Raw genomic sequence first — 23471 nt, 5'->3', positions numbered from 1 at the left:
GTAATGTTGATTTATTTTCTGTATCAGCTTGTTCATTTTCTCGTTTCCAGACCCAGGTACAGCCTGTTCCTTATCTTTGATTTCCTCCATCCACTGCCAAGGCATGGTTTATTTTCTTGTTTGGGAAAAAATTGAAATGGTCTCTCTAGGCAGAACATTTCCTTTGCTCCGAAGATATAATATCCTGCCCATGTGTGCAGCCTCGCAGCAAGCAGAAATTGAACCTGCAAAACTCGCTGCCTTTATCACCACGCAGCTGTGAGCAAGGTCATCCAGCAAGTCTTTGGTCGGCTGTTTTCTTTGAAAGGACACAAAGGCACCCTTCTCTCAGGTGTTATGTAAGACTATTCAGTGTTCCTAACTGAATGCCTGCAGACAACCAAAGGTGGGTTGCTTTGAATAGCCATTGACAAGATATCTATTGAAGCCTGAATGGTTACAAGATTGAAAAACCAACACATTGAATGTTTTTCTGTCATGGGCTCTCTGAGAGACTATCAAGGGTTGAAGTACCAAACATGATGCAGTGAATCCTCGATGGAGTATAATACCTCCTTTCTAAAAACATCTTTAACTAAAGGGATAAATGAAAAGATTAACATGCAGTTCATTTATTGATCTTAAAGCTCTGGAAACTTCAATTCACATTAGCCGTCTATTTTCAGCAGTTTCAGTTAAGCGCCTGCAGGGGGAGTGTAACTTGGTAATAATATAGCCCTAGCTAATGCTACAGAGTTATAATTTAGCACTGCAGTCATTGTTTTGAACATAAATAGGTGCATCTCACCTTATGTTACAGGTGAATAACTTCTAACATTGCTACGGATAACAAAGCAGCCCCAAACACTGTTTCCAAATGCTATTGGCCACATCTACACAGTCCAGAGAAATAGTTGAAACAGCACAATGAGTCCTTTTTGAACTCTATATGAACCGTAGTGTTGTCAAACTTTAGTGAATGCTTCATGAGACTAATAAATCTGTTTTTATCTTGCACACATTTCAACATCTGGCCAAAAGTTCAGGAGCTCTAAAGTTAAAGACTTAGCTGACATCAAAGTGAAAGACAGTAATTCCCTACTCCCTCTGCTTGAGTTTTGGCTCTGTGGCACCTTTAACCACACCCGAAATTGATCTCACTGTTTAATTCATGCACTGGACACTCTGAGGAGTACACTTTTTAAATCCCTTAAGTAAGGCAGCAAGTTAAAACACTAGAGGTCACCAAAAACAAGATCTTCCTATACAGTAGATAGTTATAGTCATCAAACCTAGTTCATGCTTAGTTTGGCAATGTTCGGCCTATTTGGAAGGCTGGCTTTGATTCAACCTTTTAAATGTTTGACATCATGTCGACACAGTTTTCAGCTGGAATGATTGGTCTGCCATGGTTTTTCCCCTCGCCTGTAAGAACTCAAACAGATTTTAAAATTTCACAGAATTGCACCTCACCTCTTTACAGCCTTGAAAAGTTTTAGAATCCAAGAATTTTGAATATTATTTGAAAAGTTCAACTGCCAGACGCAATATGTTGACACATCCTAGACTCAGCTTGAACTTATATACACTTTATTCTTTGCATTTTGTCTTGCAGGAATGCCCCAGCGGAGTTGTCAATGAAGAAACCTTTAAAGACATCTACGCACAGTTCTTCCCACAAGGAGGTTTGTGCCTTGTTCTTGCTTTATTTATTTTCCTCTCAAGGCTGCTTCTTAGCTCCTCTGTGAGCTGGACAGGCACATATTGTCTCTCACTTCTGTTTACTAAAATGGCACAACGAGCACTTTGAATTAAACTTCCATCAAAAGAAAATGAGTTTGTGAGGAAAGAAGGGACAAAGTACGAATGCAGCTGGAAATGCTCAGTGTTGGCTCTCTTCATTATGCAAAGATTGCACCCAAAAAAACAAGAGAGAAAAACATAAGGAGGCTTTGATTCATCTGTTCAGAGAGAAAGGAGGCAGAGCAGTAAATATAATGGCTCACCACACAAGGGACAATGATAAAATTCTCTGTTATAAGCTTTTTGTTCTCACTTATCAGGAGTGGGGGGGAAATAGGAGGAGCAATTTCTCTTTGAAGATGTTCTAAATAACTTTTCCTCCATTGCAGAAATGGTTGCTGTTGGTGTTAAAAGAGCTGTAATGAACACAGATGTATTTTAATGTTGTTTATTTTTGTTTTCTCCATAGATGCTTCAACATACGCACATTTCCTGTTCAATGCTTTCGACACAGATCACAACGGCTCTGTGAGTTTTGAGGTAAGCTAAGTTTTCCCATTTTGTTACAGCTCTAAAAAACTAAAGAAAAGAAATCACCATCACTTTCAAAACTGTAAAGGAAAGTCCTGTGAAGCACTAACATATCCAAAAAAACACATCACTGTGAGGCCATGACTCGTTACGCTGGAGCATTATGTAACCTGCAACCCCAGTAATTTTTAATTCAGCCCAAACAGGCCTGGTTGGAATGCTATCAACACTTGATTCATATTCATGAAGGGCAGATATTTGCTTATTAGGACAGAAAAGCTGTCTTTATGCCAGTCCACAGCTTCACTGGCTAATATGTGGTCCAATCTGTGAACTCGTATGTGGATTTCCCAGAAGGCCAGAGAATGTTATGTGTCAGCATACTTCTCCTACTTCTTCTCTTTCATGATTTACTTCTAATTAATACCTAAAATACTATCGTTGCAGGAAAGTTGATGTATAAAAGTGGATGAGATTCTACCTTTATTTAATAGGCATGGTGATTGGGGAATATTGGTGTAACTTTGTGTGTAATGTGCTTTAGACTGTTTCAGAAAGCTTGTTTTTTTTTTTAGTGCATATTACACATTTTTCTCAGTAAATCTTCTTTTCACTGCAGGATTTTGTTATGGGCCTCTCTATCCTCCTGCGAGGAACAATCCAGGAAAAACTCAACTGGGCTTTCAACCTCTATGATATCAATAAAGATGGATACATCACTAAAGAGGTATGTCCTTTTGAAACATTCACTGGAACCACCAGTGAACTGGCCCTTCAAGGTTTTCTTAAAGGGCCAGTTCACGCGTATTCTGAAGAAACTTTTCTTGCCAAGTTTTTTTCTGATTTTTTTCCAGCTTTTTAGATACTAGTGTCTTAGATATATGCCTACCTCCCAGTGCATTTGAGTTCAATGGAATGCCATTTTGTGATTCCCCTGGTATTAAAGCAAAATTCTAACAAGATTTAAAAGTATAGACCTCTGTGTGAAGCTCTGTGAAGCTTTACTGTACGTAGGCCAAGAACTGCCTGAGTTAAATGCGTATGTCTATTTGCATAAGTACTCATAATAACCATACTTAAATGCTGATTATACGCATAGATTTTATAACTCATTTTATGGGACCCAAGGATCCTTTACATGAGGGAAGAACAAGTAATGCACTAACAAAAAGAATCAACAAATCAGTCAAATAAAGAGTGAAAGCCTTGTTTGCCGGGGATAAAGGAATGTAAACAAGAGTTCAACAGGGAGGTTTTCAGTCCTTTTCTGGAGAGGATGTTGTGTTGTGGTTTTCGGCGGCGGCGTCGCCAGATGGCAGTTTGTTTTGGTTTCATGCTGGTGCTCAAGGGCGACATCTACTGGAACAAAAAGTTGCATATTCTTCCTTAAAGGCATGTGCGCTGAATAACAGCTCGTCAGAGAAATGAAAGTCCAAAATGTATCTGTTTAATCTTTAGATTTCCTCCTTCACTACTATCATGTTAGTATGCCTAAAACCTCTGGAATTAAGATGAAGCAGTTTCTATTTTATCCTTGACAATCCACAGACCTCTCTGTGAGAACTACTCACTTGAAGTAGAAAACAGTCAAATTAAAATCCTGCAGGTATCCCGAAGAGGGAAAGATTAACATCTCTGCCACATAATACTGAAATGATCTACATGTCTAAGGTTTGACTGAGGAGTTATTTGTCTTGTCCATTTGGTAAACTGACCTTTTTCCACGTGTGGTAGGAAATGCTTGACATCATGAAGGCCATCTACGACATGATGGGAAAATGTACATACCCCGTCCTCAGAGAGGAGACGCCTCGTCAGCATGTAGAAGTCTTCTTCCAGGCAAGTGTTTGTTGCTGGCTGTCAGTCACAGAAAAGAGGCTTTAAAAAAACCTCCTTTATTTATTTTTCCTCTCTCCTCCTCTCTGTCTCAACAGAAGATGGATAAAAATAAAGACGGAGTGGTAACCATAGACGAGTTCATCGACTGCTGCCAAAATGTAAGCTGGATATCCCGTTCTTCACTTTGCTTTGGGCTCTGTTGGCACACTTACACGTTCTCATTACGTTTGTTTTTCTCTTTGTGCACAGGATGAAAACATCATGCGATCAATGCACCTCTTTGAAAATGTTCTTTAACTCTTGGCCCACTGTGACGGCTTTGGGAGAAGACTTCATCTTTAGCTCTGACTTGGACTCATACTGTGTACAGTGTGCTATGCAGACTTTTGACCATAGATAAAACATTGTTCATCACTGAGGGCCACACAGAGGAGTGCGAAATATGGTGCCAACACTCTGGAATAATCTCCCTTATTGAGGAAAGAAAATTATAAATCAATATAAAGGGGGGGGGGGGGGGGGGGGGGTTTCAAGAACGTGTGGATTTTTCAAAATAAAACACTTCAAGGTCCACTCCCACCACCTGTCTCTGGAGTGTTTTTCAATTTACAGAATGCTGCATTCTACAAACAGTTTCAGCCTTCAACTTTACAGAACAACACAAAATGAGATTTCAGTTTCAGCCTTGACTTGTTTTATTTACTAGCAGTTAAAATCACTGTGACGTTTTTACAGCATCAGAAAGTAAAACAGAACAAATTAATTGCCACTGCAGTTATCACCTTCCTAACTGCCTCTAAATTCCAGAGTGTTTCCACCCCGACTTAGTTAACCATTGTGGTCTTTGAAGGAAGCATTTAGACAACAAAAAAAACCTAGAGGTGAACCATTTTGAATTGTAAATACTTATAGATAAAGCATTACATGATTACTCTGTGGAAAAAACCTTTTAACTTTGTCTATGTTTACTTGCCAACTAGAATGGAGACAACACAAGGATTGTATTGATGTCAAAACCGGACCATAATAACGATGGTTTGTCTACACAAGCACACAGGTAGCTACATTTACCACCAGTATAACTTTAGATGATATCTTTGTCCTAAGATTAATGCTGCTTTCAGTGTATTTCTTTGAACCCTGATGTATGTACTTCCCCTGTAAAGTTAACCATCATAACTCTGGTTTTATTTTTGTTTCTGAAGCACTGTTAACACTGTGAGCAGTGCTGGAGGTTATTTATATGCTACTATGATCATTGTACAAAAGATTGTCAGTTGTACAGTATTAAATGAAAGTTTGCTCTCGGGTGAATTTGAGCTCTTTACATTTCTTCATGGTATTCCCTGTTTTCATAAGAAAAGTCAGTGGGGTTACATCTGGGTACTCACAATTCAACTTTGTACGATATTCATCATTTTCAGGTTGTTTGCTAATTCACTTCCTACTGTTTCCCTCCTCCTCTTCCTCCTCCTGCGGGCTGCCCACTCCCACTCAGCTTGATTTGTCCTGGCTGTCCGTGATTAAAGCATTGCTTGGCCCCATATGAGCGCAAACACAAAGCATGCTTGGTAGAAGTCTCACTCCTTGACTTCCTGTTGCTTGTTGGAAACCACTGGACCACTGAGAGAAGTTTCTGGACGTTTTGTAAATGAGTTTCTGAAGCATTGAAAGGTTGCTCATGTTTTGGATTCAGACATTCTGACAGTACACGGCATTACTGGAAGTACAAGTCAGTAATAAGAACATTTCTCAGTGAGGCATGATCTTTATTTATTCGTTCAAAAAAACTGCCACTTGTTTGGTTTTTACACATTTTGTTGGACAAAGTATGTAAAGTTGCACCGAAAAAGTATCAAACTGCATTGTTTTCCTTGATTTCTGTTTTTGTGCCTTTCTGTTTGTAAAATTTAACACTCTAATTTGATTGACAATTCAGTTTATATTCTCAGAAATCTATGAAATGTGACATTTTACTGATTAAATTGGGGGAAACACAAGTTTGTAACATTTATCATTTCCTAACATATTGAAAAAAAAATGTCCAAATGGATGCAGAAACATCTTTTCTGAAGCATTTCTACTTTCTTCTATAAATAACACACAAAGGGTGAATGTCAGAAATCTGACAAACATGGAAAAATAAAAGCCACAACTCAATCTTTCAATTATGTATTAAAGGTCACATATTATCCTCCTTTACAACAAGTGTAAATAAGTCTCAGAGCTCCCCAAAACATGTCTGTGAAGTTTCTTGTTATAAACCCACCCTGCTCAGAAAAGGCTGTTTCTGTGTCTGTCACTTTAAATGCAAATGAGCTGTGTTTGACCACGCCCCTCTGGAAGGGCTTGGGTGGCTTGGGATTTCTTGCATCATGCCTACATGTTTCCTGTGAGAAGGCCGACTCAGAGGGCAGAACAAACGCCTAGCTGTGGGAGTGTCACCCACCCAGGGGAGGGGTTTCTGCCCTGTGTGATGTCACAAAGGGAAAATCTCCACACAGCTTGTTTGAGCACACAGTTTCTGAAAAGTGGAGCAGGTGAAAAATGGAGAGTGTGGACTTTTCTCATAATTGGGGGGTTTGTAGACAGACTGAGGACACATTAGTGTTAAAATAACTTGAGTGTATTTTGCATAATATGTGACCTTTAAATGGTTCAGTTGGTATTAAAGACTGTAGAATCTGATAAAATATGTTTTTTGTTCACACTGTATGACTGTAATTTAGGAATGGACAGAGACTTTCATTCAGATAATGAGTGGCATGAGATTGTACATGTATTAATTAGTTTGATAAAATGCTGAAAAGGGGCAGCTCATTGAATATCTGTATCAGTTAATCAGGAAGCTTTGGCTTAAATTGAAGCAGATTGTATTAAAAAAGCATTTTACTCTTATTCTTATTTATTTGTCTCAGATGAAGAGTCGTCGTCTGGTGCCCCCTTGTGGCGGTAAGAGGATAATACAAGGACAAAAAAAAACATTCTGCCACCTGGACTGTATCGCAGATCAGAAACCAGCTAAGTTGATATAGATTTTTGTCTTTAATGGTGTCCTTTTTCTTACATCCTAAATCTATTTAATGAGATATTAGGGGTGAAAAAAAGAGCAACAAAAGTTATGTGAACAGTTTAATTCAGACAGAATTGGTTAAGGGTTTGGAATGAAATGTACATGGCCAACATGCCTGTGAATCTCCACGTCTACTCGTAAAGGAAACGTCCGCTGTTCCAGTTATATTGAAATCATTTCTTCCAACTTCAAATAGTAAGGTACTCAAATTACCTGAGATAAGTTTGCATACAAACTGAGAAGATTGAAATCAGCCACAGACCTTGAGGACATATAAAGTTTAACATATTTTTAACAACTATTATATCAACTTAAGGCATTTGGTAATATTTTGAAAACACAGTACGTTCTGTATTTCTTGTACAAAAAGACTGTTTGTAGGCCATATGAACACAAAAATAGTTCTTGAATGCGTACATGAATTACAATGAAGCTATTGCCTCCTTTTCAAAAACAAGCAATGAATAAAGTATGATGTGTTACACGTCATCATTACAGACAATTTAGCAGATTACAGTTACGACATTTTACTGAATGTTAGTCAGACTGAACTTTTGAGTTTTACACAGAAGCAGCATAATTATAGGTTTTTTGTGTGCCACTACTGGAAATGTTTGACATTAAACGTCTTCCCTTTGATGCCTCCCAGCATCATTAGCGCTCCCGTCCTGTTCCTCATTACAAATGTAAATAGTTATCCCTAATTCACCCTTTTCATTTTGAGGTTCTGACCAGTTTTGCGCAGAGGGGAATGTTTTCATCCTGCTAACATCAACAGCTGTGTTCTTTTAATTGTACCCTGAAAGAAAGATAATGAAATGTTTCTGCACAATGTGAAGAGAAAAGAACTGCTTTAAATGGTCAAAGAATGAGATTATTAAAGAAGGATATGTGTGAATGGAATGCTTAGTCGATTATGTTTTGGATGGATTTTATTTCGGCATTGTTTCCACTAAATGTAAAGTATCTAGTACTGTGAATACACTACTCTGATGTTTATTTGAATACGTTTTCTCTTTCTAAGACCACAAAAGTCAGATAAAAACAGGGCGCCGTAAGCATTATAAATACTGTAAAATTTATTTTTGAAGGAAGGATTAAGACGTTTGTTGCTAACACTCCATTTGAACTTAGTATTCATAGGAGTTTGCTCTTTTCCCAAGTGAACATCTACAGTATTGCCTACAAAAACCTTGTCATAAACACATAGAACTGCAAAGTGAAGTGGATATTGACTGCACAGTGGAGATATGTCGTATTGCTCTTGCCAACAGGCTTTACGCCTAAATGCACTCCAGCCTCAGGCGATGATGTCATCCCGAGCTCCACAGTCAACCACAGAGAGACTGTGCATGAAATGTTTTTGCATGTTTTGTCCATCTCATTTCTCCAGGGAGGCTGTTCATGTGACAAGTGGTTATTTGAGGAAAATATTGTGTGATGACAAAAGCTCATAGGAAAGGCAGCTTCGTACTCTGGGGGTTAAATCTCGACAGGTTTTTTTTTTTCTGGGTTCCTCTTTTGATCTTTTGTCTTTGATAAACACTTAAAAAGTTTGCTTTCAGTGGACCATCCAGCCGTTTGAGACGGACCCTGTGAAGTTCGTACATGGTCTGCGAGATGCCGTGGTTTCTCAAAGGGCACTGAGGGGTTAAGTTAGCAGCTGCCTGATCTCTTTGTGAACGTAGGTAAGGAAGTCCATGTAGGAAGCTCCACCGTGCAGACCCTTATCCTCCACCAGGAACTGCCGGAAAAACATCTCCGGTTTGTCTCGCTGCTTCACGATCTGGAGCTGAGGGAGGAGACAAGTCAGCAAATGTGATCTGTTGCATGCAGCTCATCAGACGTGTGTACAGTTTCCTAAGTTCTCTTAAATGTTCTCAACTAGTCATTGATACATTTATTTTTACAGAAAGGTTTTATTAACAACAGTTCACATCCATGGAAATACTTTGTTTGTATTTCTGCATGTTTTTTCTTGGGTGTTGTAATTACTGACTTGTTCCACTAGGGGTAGACAAAGCTCAATTAAAAGCTGCATGGCCTATTTCCTCTTACCTCTCTTTTACCTGTGTTCCTTTAATCAAAAGTTACTCTGGTACTAATTGATGTTATTTTTTTTCTAGTTTAAAAATAAAGTTATTAAGTGCAAAGGTTTTTTGGGTCTATGTTGTGTCTCTAGATATCTTTCTTACCTTCATAGAGTTCGGCCTCTTTTCAAGCAGACTGTCGATGATGGATCGAACCTTCTTGGACAATGGGTTGTCCAGCTCTGGCAGCGCACACTGAAAAACAAAGGGAGACAGTTGGTAACACCTTAAAGTCATGGTGTTTAGGTCACTGGCACGAGTTCATGAGATGTATTTGCACCATCATGTTTTGTTGCACAAACAATTCTAAACAAAGTACCAGTAACTGTTTTCATGACGTAGTAGTACTATAAGCATGCTTTGACACACATCTGCTCTGCTTTCTTCTCTTATTTATGGGCAGCACATGGTGAAGTGGTGTTTGAGTGTTTGCTTTAAAACAACATAAATCTTTGAAATTTGTAACATTGACTGTCGGTTCAGTTTTTTTTGACAGTTTACACTTAATCATTCTCATTTCTGAGTTGTCTATTCACCAGACATTCTCTAACCATACTTTAATACCAGGGACCACAGAAGTAACAAAGCTGTGTTATGCTGTTATTCTGACCATGTGTCCTTGCAGGTGGCCGAGGGAGGGAACATTAAAGATGCTCTGGATGAGGTCTGGCGGGCTAGCTTGGCCGAGCCACAGAAACATGGAGTGTCCGTTCTCCAGCAGGAACATGCCTGAGTCGGTCAGACCTTCACCTGAACAGCGCACTGGGGCAGGGAGAGCCTCACTGCTGACGTCCATGTTGTGCTGAAAATAAAAACAGCGTACATGCATTCATTTCACACACTAGTTTACACACACTGGCGTTTCCAAGCAATTCAGCACACTGGCTAAGAATGACAATGTTTACTCAGTTAACCTCATTCGCAAACCTTTCCTCTTTAAACCCACTTACATAGTTTGTAAGTTTATTTCTGGTTTGTTCTTCTATAAGAAGAAAATCGACAAACACTTTTTGCACATTTCAGTACTGACATGCCAGTGCAAACTGTATGTATTGAGGTATCTTCAATTCATTGAATAACACGTTTCATTATAATTAAAATGTCATGCCAACTTTTTATTTCAATTCTAACTGCACATATGTAATGATTGGTCTAAACTGTAGCTGCAAATGTTCAATTCTAAATACTGCTGAGCACTGAGTAGCAGTTTTTAAATATATGCTGACAATGAAAACCTGCCTTTACACACATGTATTTAAATGACTATCTCTTACAGGCCCAATCATGTTAGAGCTGCAGTTTTTAGAATACTCCCACCATCAAATTGAATAAATTTTGAAGAATTGTGACATAGCTGAGCTCAAACTATTTAATTTCAGTGAATTGTGTGTGTGCCCTTTTCTGGGGACAGCGTTAAATGTATCTTATCAAATTGTGATTTGGGCATTTCTGATGTCTCTATTTCACCTTTCAATTCAGTGTAATTGGTGTGTGTACACAGCCAAGCAGTCTCATGCCCTTACATGGGCATTGGAGGGGCGTTTACCTAGCTTCAAACGTAGATGGCAATGGAGTTGCATTCATCAATTTAAGAACACAGGTGCAGACAACTGAATGAATGAATCTGTCTTAGACTTTTTTGGAACTTTAAGAGGAAATTTAAGGAGAAACTTTGAAAGATGTTGGAGAATGAGGCCCAGTGTTTGTTTTTTTTAGTTTGTTCCCTACCAGTGGGGTGAGACGAGGGTAGAGCAACAGCTGTGTGTCCTCCACTCCCATGGCCATGACCGACAGCCTTAGATGGGCTCTCTCGTCTGTTGAGAGCTCGGTGCTGCCGACCATAGGAGCACTTTTCATAAGGCTGTTAATGTAGACTGGCAACACCTTCATGGAACTGGGCAGGATCAGCTACACGTGGAGTGAGGTATAAAAATGTTAACTCATGGGGAAAAATCTGGATTTTCAGACATCATGTCACAAATGCTGAATTCAACAAATGCCCTTCCAGGTGTTGTCCCGCACTGACCTGGCTGGCAGCAGAGGGGCTGGCACAGTTTTTCCTGTAGCAGGCCAGCATGTGAGCGGTCTGGTTGACCAGGATCTCCCTCACATTCTTCAAAGGCTGGTTCAATATGGCACGGTAAGCTGAGTGGGCATGGGAAACAAAAAATTAAAAGACAGAAGAAGACCAGAGGATAAGACAGGGAATATTAAATGAAAAAAAGATCTGGCAGGAGAATAAAGATCTGACATGGGAGCTTAAGAGCAGGACGAGTGAAAGACGGTAACTGTGGCTCGCTATGTGCAGATTACAGAAAGGCTCATCTCTATTTTGTGGCAACATGTGGTCCTTATTTTCACAAGTCATATTTCTTTTTCTCATAAATCTGGGAGCAGGAGGAGATTATCAAGTGATGCATGGGGTCAATTCAAGATGAAACTGCAGTTTAGTACAGAGAGTTGACTTTGTGCTACAATCTGCACGTTATATTCAGAAGAATTGAAGCTGTTACCTGATTTGGCAAAGAAGTTGATAAGAGAGTCTGTCTCGCAGCTCTTGTACAGCTCCATCAACTGCGAGCTGCAGTTCAGACTGACGTTGTGGATGCGGAGACGCCTCTGCCCGCCGATTGTAGTGTACAGCAAGGCACACTGGGAAACAGAGTGTATATGTGAGTTCGAACCAAAGTTGAGGTTTTCACTCCAGATAACACACGTTTACTCTTAAGGCATATTTCTCAATGTTTATACCTGAATGAGAGCTCCAGTCTCCTCACTGAGCGTGTCGTCGTGCTTCAGCTCTACAGTCACCGCCTTGTCACAATCCACAGCAGCCATCTCTACATCTGTGGTGTTGTTCATGTGGATGGCACCAAAGAAGTCCGTGGCTCTGAAGCCTAAGGGAACACACAAAAGTAGATCATTGAGGGAGAGCGCCAGTGGTGTAGCACCCCATGTACAGAGGCTATAGTCCTACAAGCAAGCAGCCCGGGGTTCAAGTCCGACCTGTGGCTTCCTTCCCTTCATTTCATTCTCCACTCTTCTGATTTCCTACTCTATCCACTGTCCTCTGTAAGGACAGTCATAAAAATAAAAAATAAAAAATATAAAATAAATAAAGTCATAAAAGTCCAAAAACAAAAATCTAAAAAAAAAAAAAAAAGGTTGTTTTTAAGTAGATCGAATAACTTTTTCTAAAACACTGAATTTAGAGCTTCTTATAACCAAGCTTTACCAAAGTGTCAATGTGTTCCTTACCTGTACTGGTACGGACTCGCATGATGGCGTCAAATCCGATGCTCTTCTGTACATCTTTCCTCAGGTCTCTGAGGAAATGCTCTCCATCTGTCTCCACCTGGCAACATCAAGAATATCACAGTCAGCAGCACGTTTGTTTTATGTGCACAAGGTTTAGCCAGAAGATGGCAGTGTTGTCATGATTTGGTCTCATGCTGACGACCAGCAGAGTGGGGATCATAAAAGCACTAAAACAGATTAGTCCATATGTCTAACATGAAAACTGATGATTTATTATAATGGACAGTTTGAACACGTGTACACACAATTTAAATATTTATTTATTTTAGGGCATGCTTAGGTTGAGTATTAAACTGAATTCTGCAGCCTTAATATGAAGTGTGTGTTTGTTCAGTTTGGAGCAAATTCCTATGGGAGACTTCTATAACAGAGTGTGGGTACTGTGCATAGTCCCAAATGTTGATAAAACTTGCTTTATTCGTGCTCCAAAATTCCTCTGATGTATGTAAAACTCTGACTTTCCACATCTACGACAGGAAATAAAACCTAAACATTGAATCTTTTTGTTCATTGTAAGTGCCATATGTGTACTGTGAAAAGGTATGTTGTACCTGGAAGTTGTTGTACTTGTAGATGGAGCCTCCAGTATGTGACGGCACATCCCCCATAGTTGCCAAGTCTACGTACTGGCTGGGGAAGAGGAAGAGGTCCACACAGCAGCCCTGAGCCACACAGTCCTTTGACAGCTGCTCATACACTCCTTTCTGAGGCTGGAAAAGGGTCTACGGGGGGGGGAACGAGATGTAAGCAGTAAGCAGTCTGTAAATTCAGTTTAAATTCAAAATGAATTTCAGTCAACACATAATCACGCTCACCTTCTCTTTCTCAGTGTTGACCAGCTTTTTGTCATCCCTGTTCTTCAGTTTGCCAGGAGCCTCAGCCGTGGGAATGGAGGACTGGAAGATGAAGAGCTTTCCGCTACATTCTGCTGCCTGGAGAGTAGACAAAAGATCTCATTGGTGAGACAGTGTGTTATTTATATTTACTATATTGTGTTTAGTTTTACAGTACAATAACAAGGTGAGAAGTTCCTGCATTGGAGCCGGTTCTTCTAAAAATACTACACGGTATTAGCAGAGATCGCTCTGTGTTGCTAAATGAAAAGCAATACCTACAAACAATAGGAACATGAGCAGGCATGAATAAATAAATAACTATCAGGCTGGTTGCTGTTGTGTAATGTCACAACTGTTTCCAATTAAAAGCTGTGTGAACGTTTCCTTCACTGCATGCCAAAAGAAAGACCTCATATCACTGGGAAAGTTTGCTGGACTTTAAAGTAAACACAAACATATCGGGGAGAGTCAAACGAAACAGAGTATACAAACTCATCTGAAGCAACATTGTGCAAATTCTCTTCAAGTTCAGATTTAAAATGATTGCCTTTTTTACAAAAACACGCCAGAATTTATTTTGGCTGCTTTAATATTTGATAGGAATCAGGAGATTAGTGGCAAGAGGGTGTTTCAGATTGAGAAACACTGTTAGTTATCAAACAGAAAGCTTCAAACTGTGCCAATTACATTTGGCCTTGCACTTATCCAGAGTCTACATCAAGACCTAGCCGAACATGCTCCTGGGAAGTTGCAGGAGGCCTCCTACTCTCCCACTCTGTGTTGACAGATGTCACACTGAGGCTAACCTTAAATGCCTCCACTCCGGCCTGGATGACAGGGGCAAAGACCGTTTCGCTCTCGTTGGTGTCAGCAAACATGTCAGGGATCTGGTCCAGCAGACTGCAGAGAAGAGGGGCAGGAGTATGGCTTTAGGCAGTATCTTAATGTACTTCATTTACATGCATTTAATTCACTTTAGAGAAGAATTGACTGAGGACATTTGAACCCCAATACCAAAAGAATCACTTTACCTCCCAGTGATGTAAAAATAAACACTTCTTTTGATTAACCATCTTAAAATTTCAGAGAATCCCCCCCCCTACTGCATGGTGAATCCAAGACAAACAGTTCTTCCACAACTTAATGAAAAAGCTGTATCTTACTTGAAGATAACAGCCCTCGATTCCTCGTAGTTGACGAGGAAGCCGTCGAGCAGCGGCACAAACATCTCAGCCGTGTCTGACACCACCATCATCTGCGGCTGGGCCAGAGCACTTTTCACGTTGTAGAAGTGGAGGACTTTGTTGTAGGTGACAAAGCCAACCTTGATGGCAGAGCTCTCCACACCTTCCTCTCTGGTGAGGAAGAACAAGTATCAGTGAATACCATGACGCTTTTAATACTGTCACTACTCCTACTATGTCCCTGTTCTCTAATAATGTGAAGCAAAATGTACATTTTATTCTTTTATTGACAATCTTTATAGACATTCTAGTGGAAGAGGAAACAGAATAAAAATCTTTTATTACTTTCTTTATGATTACCATATCTTTCAATACGATTGTACCAAACATGGAAACTATGCAGGAGTTATCAAAAAATGACAGACTTGAAAAAATTAGAGTTTGCACAAATTGTCTTTTTAGACTGTAGTAGATGAGTGACTCAAAAAACAATATAGACATCTACACAGCTGATATGTAGCAGAATACTGTGAGCTGGACCTGAGACCAAAGCCATACATCCAAACCTGTCACCATTGTAGTAATTTCAAAAGCATTCTTTACTGACACTTCAAACTGCAGTCTGTAGATCCCTCATCTTAAATCATGCAGACATGCTGCATGCTAAGAAACATGTAATGTGGTTTTCCTGCAAAACTGTGCTCCATGAATATCATGCACAGGTGTTTGTTTTCATGAAAAGCTTCACTTTGAATGATTTTCACACCATTCACTGATCAAAAGGAGACACAATGGATACATCTGAATTTACTTCAACTGAGCTCTAGCTGTCCGCAAGTGAATTAAAGATATATTAGGCAAACACTCAGGAATTACATGAACCATATACAATGCATGGTGTCCAAATAGTTCAGTCTGAGCGCCTTGTTGAAACTAAAGTAAAGAGACTGAATCACCGCTGAGGAAGGGGCTTAGAGTTCTCTTCTAGTGCATGTTTTAACAATGATGTCATGGCAGAAGACCGATTGAGGTATATTGCTGCTGGCACTAATGAGGTGGAACGAAGAAAAATAACGTTAGCAAGTTATTTTAGGAGTAACCAAGTATTGCATCCCCTACTGTGCAGTATATCAAAAAACTGTCTTCTGTATTCATGTTTACCACAAAGCCTGCGTTGTATCGAGCACAAAGATTTCTGTTTTGGATGATGACGAGAGTCGACACAATAATATTTCCATTTTTGGCATCATCACTAACGGAGACCCACCATCTGCAAACCCTCATGCAGGACTATTCAGAAGAGGGGAACAAATAGGTTGGCTAGAAAACCTGAGGAGTTTTTTTTGGTATGTTTCATTTGAGCGGTATTAACAGAATTAGTTTCACATTTAAAATAGATTTGAATACACTGTGAATGTGTCTGCAATTTCTTGTGTGTACCTGGGCAGATTCTCCAGTAGAGTCTTCAGCTCCTCACAGATCAGTTTGACCAGTCCGCTCTTAATGTTGTTGTAAGACACGTCGATCATAAAGATGTAGGCAGGAGGGTTGGAAGGCTTGTTGTTCTGCGTGGGAGGAGAGCAGCAGGTGAATGAGTTAGTTGCTATTTGGAAATCTTTCAAGGCTGACATGGCTAAATAAACCTGGTTTTAACAGGAAATTGAACTTTAACTCCTGAATAAGCTCGTCAAAAGCCCAAACTAGACATGTTTCTTGTGCTTTCTGAAAGCTTTGGGTCGCTACAAGGAGACCATGACAGTTATAAGTCTTTGGATGGAGGGCAATGGCTGGAGAGTCTGTGCTTGTGGGGGGGGGGGGTGTTGTCAGTAAGATATTGTTATGTTTCCACAGCTACAACCCATGACAAGACACTTACCTTGCAGGCCTTTGTTTAATATCTGGTCTGTGGAGGCTGTTTATAAGTCATAATAAACAGAGGGAAAGTAGGACAGTGGAGTGACTCAGCTTTGCCTGATCACTCTGACCCTCTAATGTTGTTCCCATAAACCACAGCCTCCATTGGGGACATACAGTTGATAAGTGTCTTTTCAGTGTTTGGACTGAGCTGAACACTCTCTGTTCTGCATTCAGTTTAGATATAATCAGCTGGCCATGAATAACACAGACACGATATGATGATGCATTGGTGCTGAATCATGGATGCATCAACTTTACTATAAGGCATAGTTCACATTTTGAGATTTAAGGTTGTTTTTTTATGTTTAACATATGATGTAGTAACTGACATTATCCATTTTGCATTACTTTATTTTATATAAATTGTGAACAGAATCTTCAGTAGCTATATTCTACCTTGCAGTACTCCAGGGTGGCTGCGAACTCATAGGACCCCAGAGAAAGCTCAGGCCTTTCATAGAAGTCCACCCTCCTGCCCATGTGGTCCAGATGTTGGAAATAGAAGACTGGCACTAGGGTAAGGCAAAGGAAAAAGCTGAACATAGATGTGGACAATATATTCAAAGTGAAATGTTAACCTGTTTTCTTCTCCTTTAAAATCCAATCATATAACTTCAATCTGTAACTTTCAAAACGTACCTTCGTTGACACAGCTGCAGAAACCACACTGGTAGCGACGACCTCCGTCGATAAACTGCATGTAGGGACACATGTAGGCCTTGCATCGATTGCAGCGGATGGGCCCCGTCTCGCCATGGTTAACGATATATAGAGGGGTCTACACAGGGACACACAATGTTTAAAACAGCTGCTCCAAAGAAAATCAGAGCAATATTTCCTGTACTTGGAGCATACGCTTGCACATACAGTACTGTTTATACGTGTAGATTCTGCTCACAGCATCTGTGATTCCATGGCACCCAAAAATAATACACACTGCACTTACTCATACACAAAACATTTTTCTATCCTGGACTGCAAATGCTCATCCTGAACCCATTAAATATAAACACTATGACCCTGCAGATGATGAAGACTGTCTGAACCTGATTAATTTAAGATTCTCAGCAAGCAAACAACAAAAAAATATGTTTTCTAAATGAACTCATCTGTCATTAAACACATACAGACACACAAACAGGTATAAAGTTCCTGGAAAGTTTAAGGTGGAGAGTAAAAGTGTTCACGTTATCTTAAGGCAGTTTACCCAGTAAGGAGAACCAAACCTGTTGGATCGCCAAACAATGCAAGCAGCAGCCAAGAACTAAAGCATGCTTTAAGAACAAATGCAGAGGATTGACATTTTCTTTTTCAGTATATCAGTCGTGTGTATTTGCTTCATTTGTTCACCAGATGAAATCAAATCCAAAACACTCAAGTTGGATCTCTTTTGTTTTCCAGAGTTCCATACAAATCACACGAGCTAATTAGCCTTGGGCCACATGAGAGAAGGCTAACATTGCCTAAAAAGGCCAACTGGTGTCTGGGACAAGGCAAGAGCAGGAGAAAACATCCAAGTCAGGATTCTTGGACGAGTCAGAAACAGAATAAATTAACTTTTGTAGTACAGCAAAAGCTGCTTAGTGTAACATAAGCTTCTTTTTTTTTATGTGCTTTTAAAAATTAAAGCAAATATACAAATCTCTATCCTCTGGTTAAAAGCTGATGTCACAGTTAAGGCCTGAACTACTAAAGAATTGATGTAACAGTTAGACTTAACTCACATAGCAAACAAGTTGCACTTCTCTGAGAGCATATGACAGAATCCTCCATGGCAAATACAAATATTATGTTTTGCTACTGCAGAAATACTTCTTTTTTTTCATAAATGTTACTTTCAATGTTAAGATGACTATGTAGTATAGACAGGTTTTCATGTGGGACACATTAGAAGAATTTTGCTTTGTATGATTTTCTTTTCTTTCAAGACTCCACATACGCAATGGAAAAGTACAGACTGGCTTAAAATATGCGTAGTATGTGTAAATATACAGAGTGGGAGAAAATTCATCAAAACTCTGGGCATAATGCTGAACATCAGCTACTCAAGGGATGGATGCTAACCAACATAGCTGGCGGCCAATAATAAAATCTAAATCAGTTGGGGACACTTGTGCATATTAACATTTATCATTTCCTGCAAGAGTCTCTCTTTTTTAGGAATAAATGTCTAACTTACCTCATCCTTAGGCAAACTGGCAAAGGGTTTGATTATGGTAGCCAGGGGCACTTGGCACTGTTTGGCCAGATCGGCAGTGCAAGGTAGGGTGTTGGTGGTGCAGCGCATGAATCTGGGACTGGTGTTGCCTATGCAAACAGAAACATCAACAATGCGGATGTTATCACTTAAAAGATCCTGATACCACTCTGATACAAATGTGGACTTTTGCATGTTAAATGCGCACTATCAGATCTACCCAATGATAACAACCCTTCTTTTTTTCAAAGCATTTCTAACATTTGCTTCACATTAACATCTCCCATACATACTTAGTGCAGAAGGATATGTTTAAAAGTTGTCATGAGTTACCTTGGTCCTGTACTGAGAAGTCTGTGGTGACCAGAGGTGGAACCTGTCCCCTGATGTTTGTGCTGTAGACCTTCCCCCCTTGATTTCTTTGGTCTTCCTCAATGACTTGAGTCTGTAACAAACAAGTTATACATTACAGTACAATCAGATGTCTCTGGATTAGTCCAGTGGGTCATTTTCTTGTTAAATAATTACATTTACAAACTGCTGGTTCATGACAGAACAATGTGGAATAACATAAACGGTATGTTGGTATATGAACATATCAAATCCCAGGAGGATTAGGGGTCTACTCACAATGCTGGGGATAGAATCAGCATCCAGTTTCTTCTGTGGTGGTCCAGCCAGTCCACCTGGTGCTCCAGGGAAGCCCCCTGGCATGCCCGGCTGGGGCCCTGCCATTGGTCCTCCAAATGGACCTTTACATTAAAAGCAAATGAACAGTTTAATGTTTATAATTGTGTACAATGGAATTAGTTTGTGTTAACTGAATGTAAGCTGTGTAAAGCTAACTGTGTCAATATGAGAACAAGAGGCATCTAATTTGTATACTTGTAAAAAGGACAAGTACTGATGATCCTGCCAGACTCTTGTTCAGATAACAAAAAAATCTTCTATGACACAGAGAAACTTCAGAGAAGGATAAAGCTTCAAAGACACATACTGTGACATGAAAGACAGTAATTTTTTTAACCTCAGATATGATAAAATACATGCTGATATAATGACCATGTACAGACCATGTATCTGAAAGTAATGTTTTTTGTAGAAGACATTTCAGGTGTAAAATGTCACAGTTACCTGCTTGCTGCTGGTATCCTAGCGGACCAGCAGCTCCAGGACCAGATTGCTGGAAACCTCCAGGTCCTGGAGGAGGTGACCCAGGGAAGGGTCTTCCCATGCCTGCCATCGGTGGACCTGTCATTGGAGGGCCTGTCATTGGTGGACCTCCCATTGCCATGCTTGTTGGGGATGGCTGTGGAGGAGACAATTGGGGGTGCATGAGGGGTGTCTGCGGGCCTGGAGGCATCTGTTGCTGGCCCATTGTTGGAGGAGGGCCTGTTTGGAAAGGCTGCTGAACTACAGAGCTTGTTGGAGGGGGCGGGCTCTGCATGGGACCTGGGGCTGCAAGAATCAAGAAAAGAGAATATACAACCTGGTGAGTACTTCACTGCAGTCATTTTTTTAACACCCTGTAATTTTCTTTCTAAGGCATGATATATACATGACATGACACGTCCTGTTAACAGAATAACGTGAAAAAGTAAAAAGCAGGCTAACCATAGTTGCCCAAGTTCATAGAACTCATCTGATTGGTGAGCTGCTGCGCTGGAGGCATGCTGTTGTATGGGGACTGTTGAGGTTGTCCATATGCAGAGGAAGCAGCTGGTGGAGCAGGATATCTGAGGAATATAATAACAGTTATCAGAGTACACTAGATACAGTGTGGGTCATGATTTACTCAACATTTGGATCTGTTGAAAACGTTACTAACATGATTTAAATGTATCTGTTGCATGTTAACCTTTTTTACTTTCATGATCTTCGAGATTGAAAATGAGATCAAAAGACACAAGTAGTTTATAAAGGTCCCTCATCGTGTATAGAAATCTTTCTTTTTATTCTCCTTATGTCTGTACCAGGAGATATTTGGCAGGACCAAACTGTTGCTTTTTGGGGAAGATTGGTACCTTTGTGGGTGTGCACCATTCTGCTGGATATTTGGATTGTACTGACTGGACACTGGAGGTGGAGGCATTCCAGCAGCAGATGAGACTGGAGATTTCATCATACCTGCAGTGAGTTAAGGACACCAGACATATATCAGTAAATTGTTTGGTTTTCATGTGTAAATACTCAGTATAGTATATTCAGACAGGTTTTCAAAGCACCTTTATATGACTTGAGAAGTAATGCTTCACATAGCTTATTCTGTAGTTTGCCCTATAACGCTTGGGTCAAACAGAAACCTGATTCCAGGGTTGAACATAGTGTCTACAATGTTGTTAAGAAAGCGTAGTAATCTTGCTGTTGTCTGGGCCTTCTTCTTTTCCACACACCATAAGTAAGTCATTATTTCTAGAGAGACTCTGCTGAATGTAGGACCATTTGTTTGAACTTTTTAATGCACAGCTTAGCCAATGGACTATGTAAAGGTAAAGGTAAGATACACAAATGTACTCCATTAGAGAAAATCATAATTAACAATACATTACAAGCAGCAAAGTGCAACTTGATACAAGGATTACTCATATTGTGCAAAGCACTACTTAAGGCCTATTATTTTTAAGTAATTGTCTCGGCTTATCTCATCTCTGAAAGCTTGAGAATTGTAAGCTTCAAGTTTCCACATTTGATACTATTCAACAATGAATGCTCTGATCTGACTGGGAGACAAGATTAAACTTGTTAATGAAAGCAGCTATCATATTATTTGGGCCAACAATCCAGTAGCAGAAGCGGTGTACCTGTGGGTGGAGCTGTGAATGCCTGAGGCTGTCCCCCATAGTGTCCATAGAGGGGCTGTGTGGGACCAGCTCCAAATCCACCTTGGTAGCCCCCCATCCCTGGCTGGGCCTGGGAGTATGGGGGTGCAGCAACATAACCCTGTTGACTCATGTCGATGGGATGAGTGTTACTGTCTTCTCATGCCAGGATGAATGAGATTGTCAACCTGTCAAGTTGAAAAAATGGAAATGTAAAGCTCATAATTTATGCGTATATATACACGTTAATGTATTTTCTTTTTCTTAAGGTGCCTTTTTGAAACACTTTGCACCCAGCATGTTAATGTCTTACATACAGTATAACTTGCATGTGTTTAAAGCCACATCAACAACAACTGACATTTGCCCTCATGTAATCACCAACACTCTGTCACATGGACTTTTGACATTGCTTCTTTAGAGATAAGACGGGCCTATTCTTCATTATATTATCTTCAATGTTTCTCATTTAGAATCAGAAGAAAGGCTGATAGTTAATAGACTTGTTTGCTCTGTTTACAATACCATTATCTTCAATGTGATTGGCCCAAACCTATGGATTCTGATACTAACATTAGAGCCTCTTTTTTAAAAAAAAAACTGCAGTCACCTCCACCTAGTCACTTGTCTGTAAACGTGTTCATGGTGTGAACCCTTCAGAGTAAAACTTAAGCACAGCTGGGTCAACAAAAATAAACAGCTGCGTCCTTACTGAATTAAATTCCTTTACTACTACATAATACACAAATTGACACCAAAAAAAGGACAATTAAATAAAACTGATTAATCATCCAGTTCAGTAGTTATCTGTATCTGCAACTTCCGAGAATTGCCACGTCAAAGACCGTTATGATGGCTAAACATCCGAGCATCCCCTACCCTCCTTCAATTCACCTCAAGCTGAAATTACACATGTTATTCTCTTTATTGTGATATAATTCAGCAAGAGAGAATAGCAAACCAACTTATCAAAACAGCGAGGTAACATGACAGCACCTCATTCACAGCTGATTGCATATTGATAGAAAACATCTCGCTAGCTACGCGGAAATTACTACAAAGTTTTCACTCGCACCAGGAAAGCATACATTTCAAAGATAAAAAAAAACGCACAAATAAAGAATGTTCTCATTAGGTATTACATGGTGCTAACATGTGTAAATAGTGGTCTGGTGATATTTACCTGAATATTGGGGCAGAGTCCGCTCCCGTGTCTAATGCCCTCAGTAGAATCAGAGTGCCACGTCAAACTCCACCAAAGCGCCGGTCGCTATGTTGGTTACGCAGTTTCAAGTTTCCGAAGAATACACATAGCTTCCGGTTTGGCACTTCAAAATAAAAGTTCCAGAAATAAAAATAAAACTTTCTTAAATATGATATTAGACCCAATTTTATAACAAATTACGGCTATGTATATTTTTAAGGCCTAGTTAAACGTTTTTTGATATTCAGTACGTCCCAGAATTTGTTTAAGGACGCCACATTGTGCTTTAAAAGTAAAGAGTACATAATTGAACTTCTGGTTGTGGTCGACGTGTTTTTGCCTAACTTGACATGTTTGTGAAGTCGTGTCGCTGTACGCATGCGCTAAATAGAGGGAACCCATACACGTCAGCAAATCGATGAAGGGATGTGGACCTGTGCACACTAAACTAAACACTTTTTTCTCTGATAATAACGCATCTCGTGCAGTTGAGATTTTAATAAATAGAATAGGATTGTAGAATTAATTGTTGATATGATTCACAGTAGGATATAATGATTTATTAAGCATAGTATAGCTATATTTGTAATCAAATGTAAGATATTTTTTCAATTTATTTTTAATAAGCAGGGATGTAGCCCTAGATACTGTTAGTCCTTGAAATTTAGTGGTAGCCTATATTGTCACAACATTCAACATTGACAGCCAATTTGTAATTTTTCTGATAAACAACATATCGTC

The 23471-nt window shown here is 39.7% G+C and overlaps 2 protein-coding genes across 8 annotated transcripts in view; one reads left to right on the top strand and one right to left on the bottom strand.

The window, feature by feature from the left end:
- kcnip4a (potassium voltage-gated channel interacting protein 4a) overlaps nt 1-6092 on the top strand; it is a 114023-nt gene extending 107931 nt beyond the window's left edge. For 6 of the 7 annotated variants that reach the window (XM_061031845.1, XM_061031848.1, XM_061031849.1 and 3 more), the window contains 6 exons: nt 1595-1664; nt 2192-2262; nt 2873-2980; nt 3988-4092; nt 4188-4250; nt 4342-6092. In XM_061031845.1, the coding sequence (XP_060887828.1) occupies nt 1595-1664; nt 2192-2262; nt 2873-2980; nt 3988-4092; nt 4188-4250; nt 4342-4389 (465 nt within the window). In that variant the 3' untranslated portion in view covers nt 4390-6092. The remainder of the gene's footprint in view (nt 1-1594; nt 1665-2191; nt 2263-2872; nt 2981-3987; nt 4093-4187; nt 4251-4341) is intronic. The other variant, XR_009666836.1, reaches the window with a different exon arrangement.
- Nucleotides 6093-7211: 1119 nt separating this feature from the next.
- sec24d (SEC24 homolog D, COPII coat complex component) lies at nt 7212-21725 on the bottom strand. Its single transcript, XM_061031834.1, has 22 exons — nt 21509-21725; nt 20732-20834; nt 20322-20443; nt 19842-20165; nt 19338-19459; nt 19041-19152; nt 18690-18817; nt 17150-17288; nt 16907-17022; nt 16034-16158; nt 14573-14764; nt 14216-14309; nt 13389-13505; nt 13125-13295; nt 12514-12610; nt 12007-12152; nt 11769-11907; nt 11282-11400; nt 10984-11163; nt 9866-10057; nt 9361-9450; nt 7212-8957 (listed from the first exon to the last, which is right to left on the bottom strand). The coding sequence occupies exons 1-22, from the start codon at nt 21657-21659 to the stop codon at nt 8817-8819; spliced, it is 3120 nt and encodes a 1039-aa protein (XP_060887817.1). The 5' UTR covers nt 21660-21725; the 3' UTR covers nt 7212-8816.
- Nucleotides 21726-23471: the final 1746 nt, after the last annotated feature.

The sequence above is a fragment of the Labrus mixtus genome, chromosome 23 (genome assembly GCF_963584025.1).
Source record: "Labrus mixtus chromosome 23, fLabMix1.1, whole genome shotgun sequence".
Classification (NCBI taxonomy): domain Eukaryota; kingdom Metazoa; phylum Chordata; class Actinopteri; order Labriformes; family Labridae; genus Labrus; species Labrus mixtus.
Note: the sequence above shows the minus strand (reverse complement) of the source record. Positions and strands in the feature narration are given on the sequence as shown.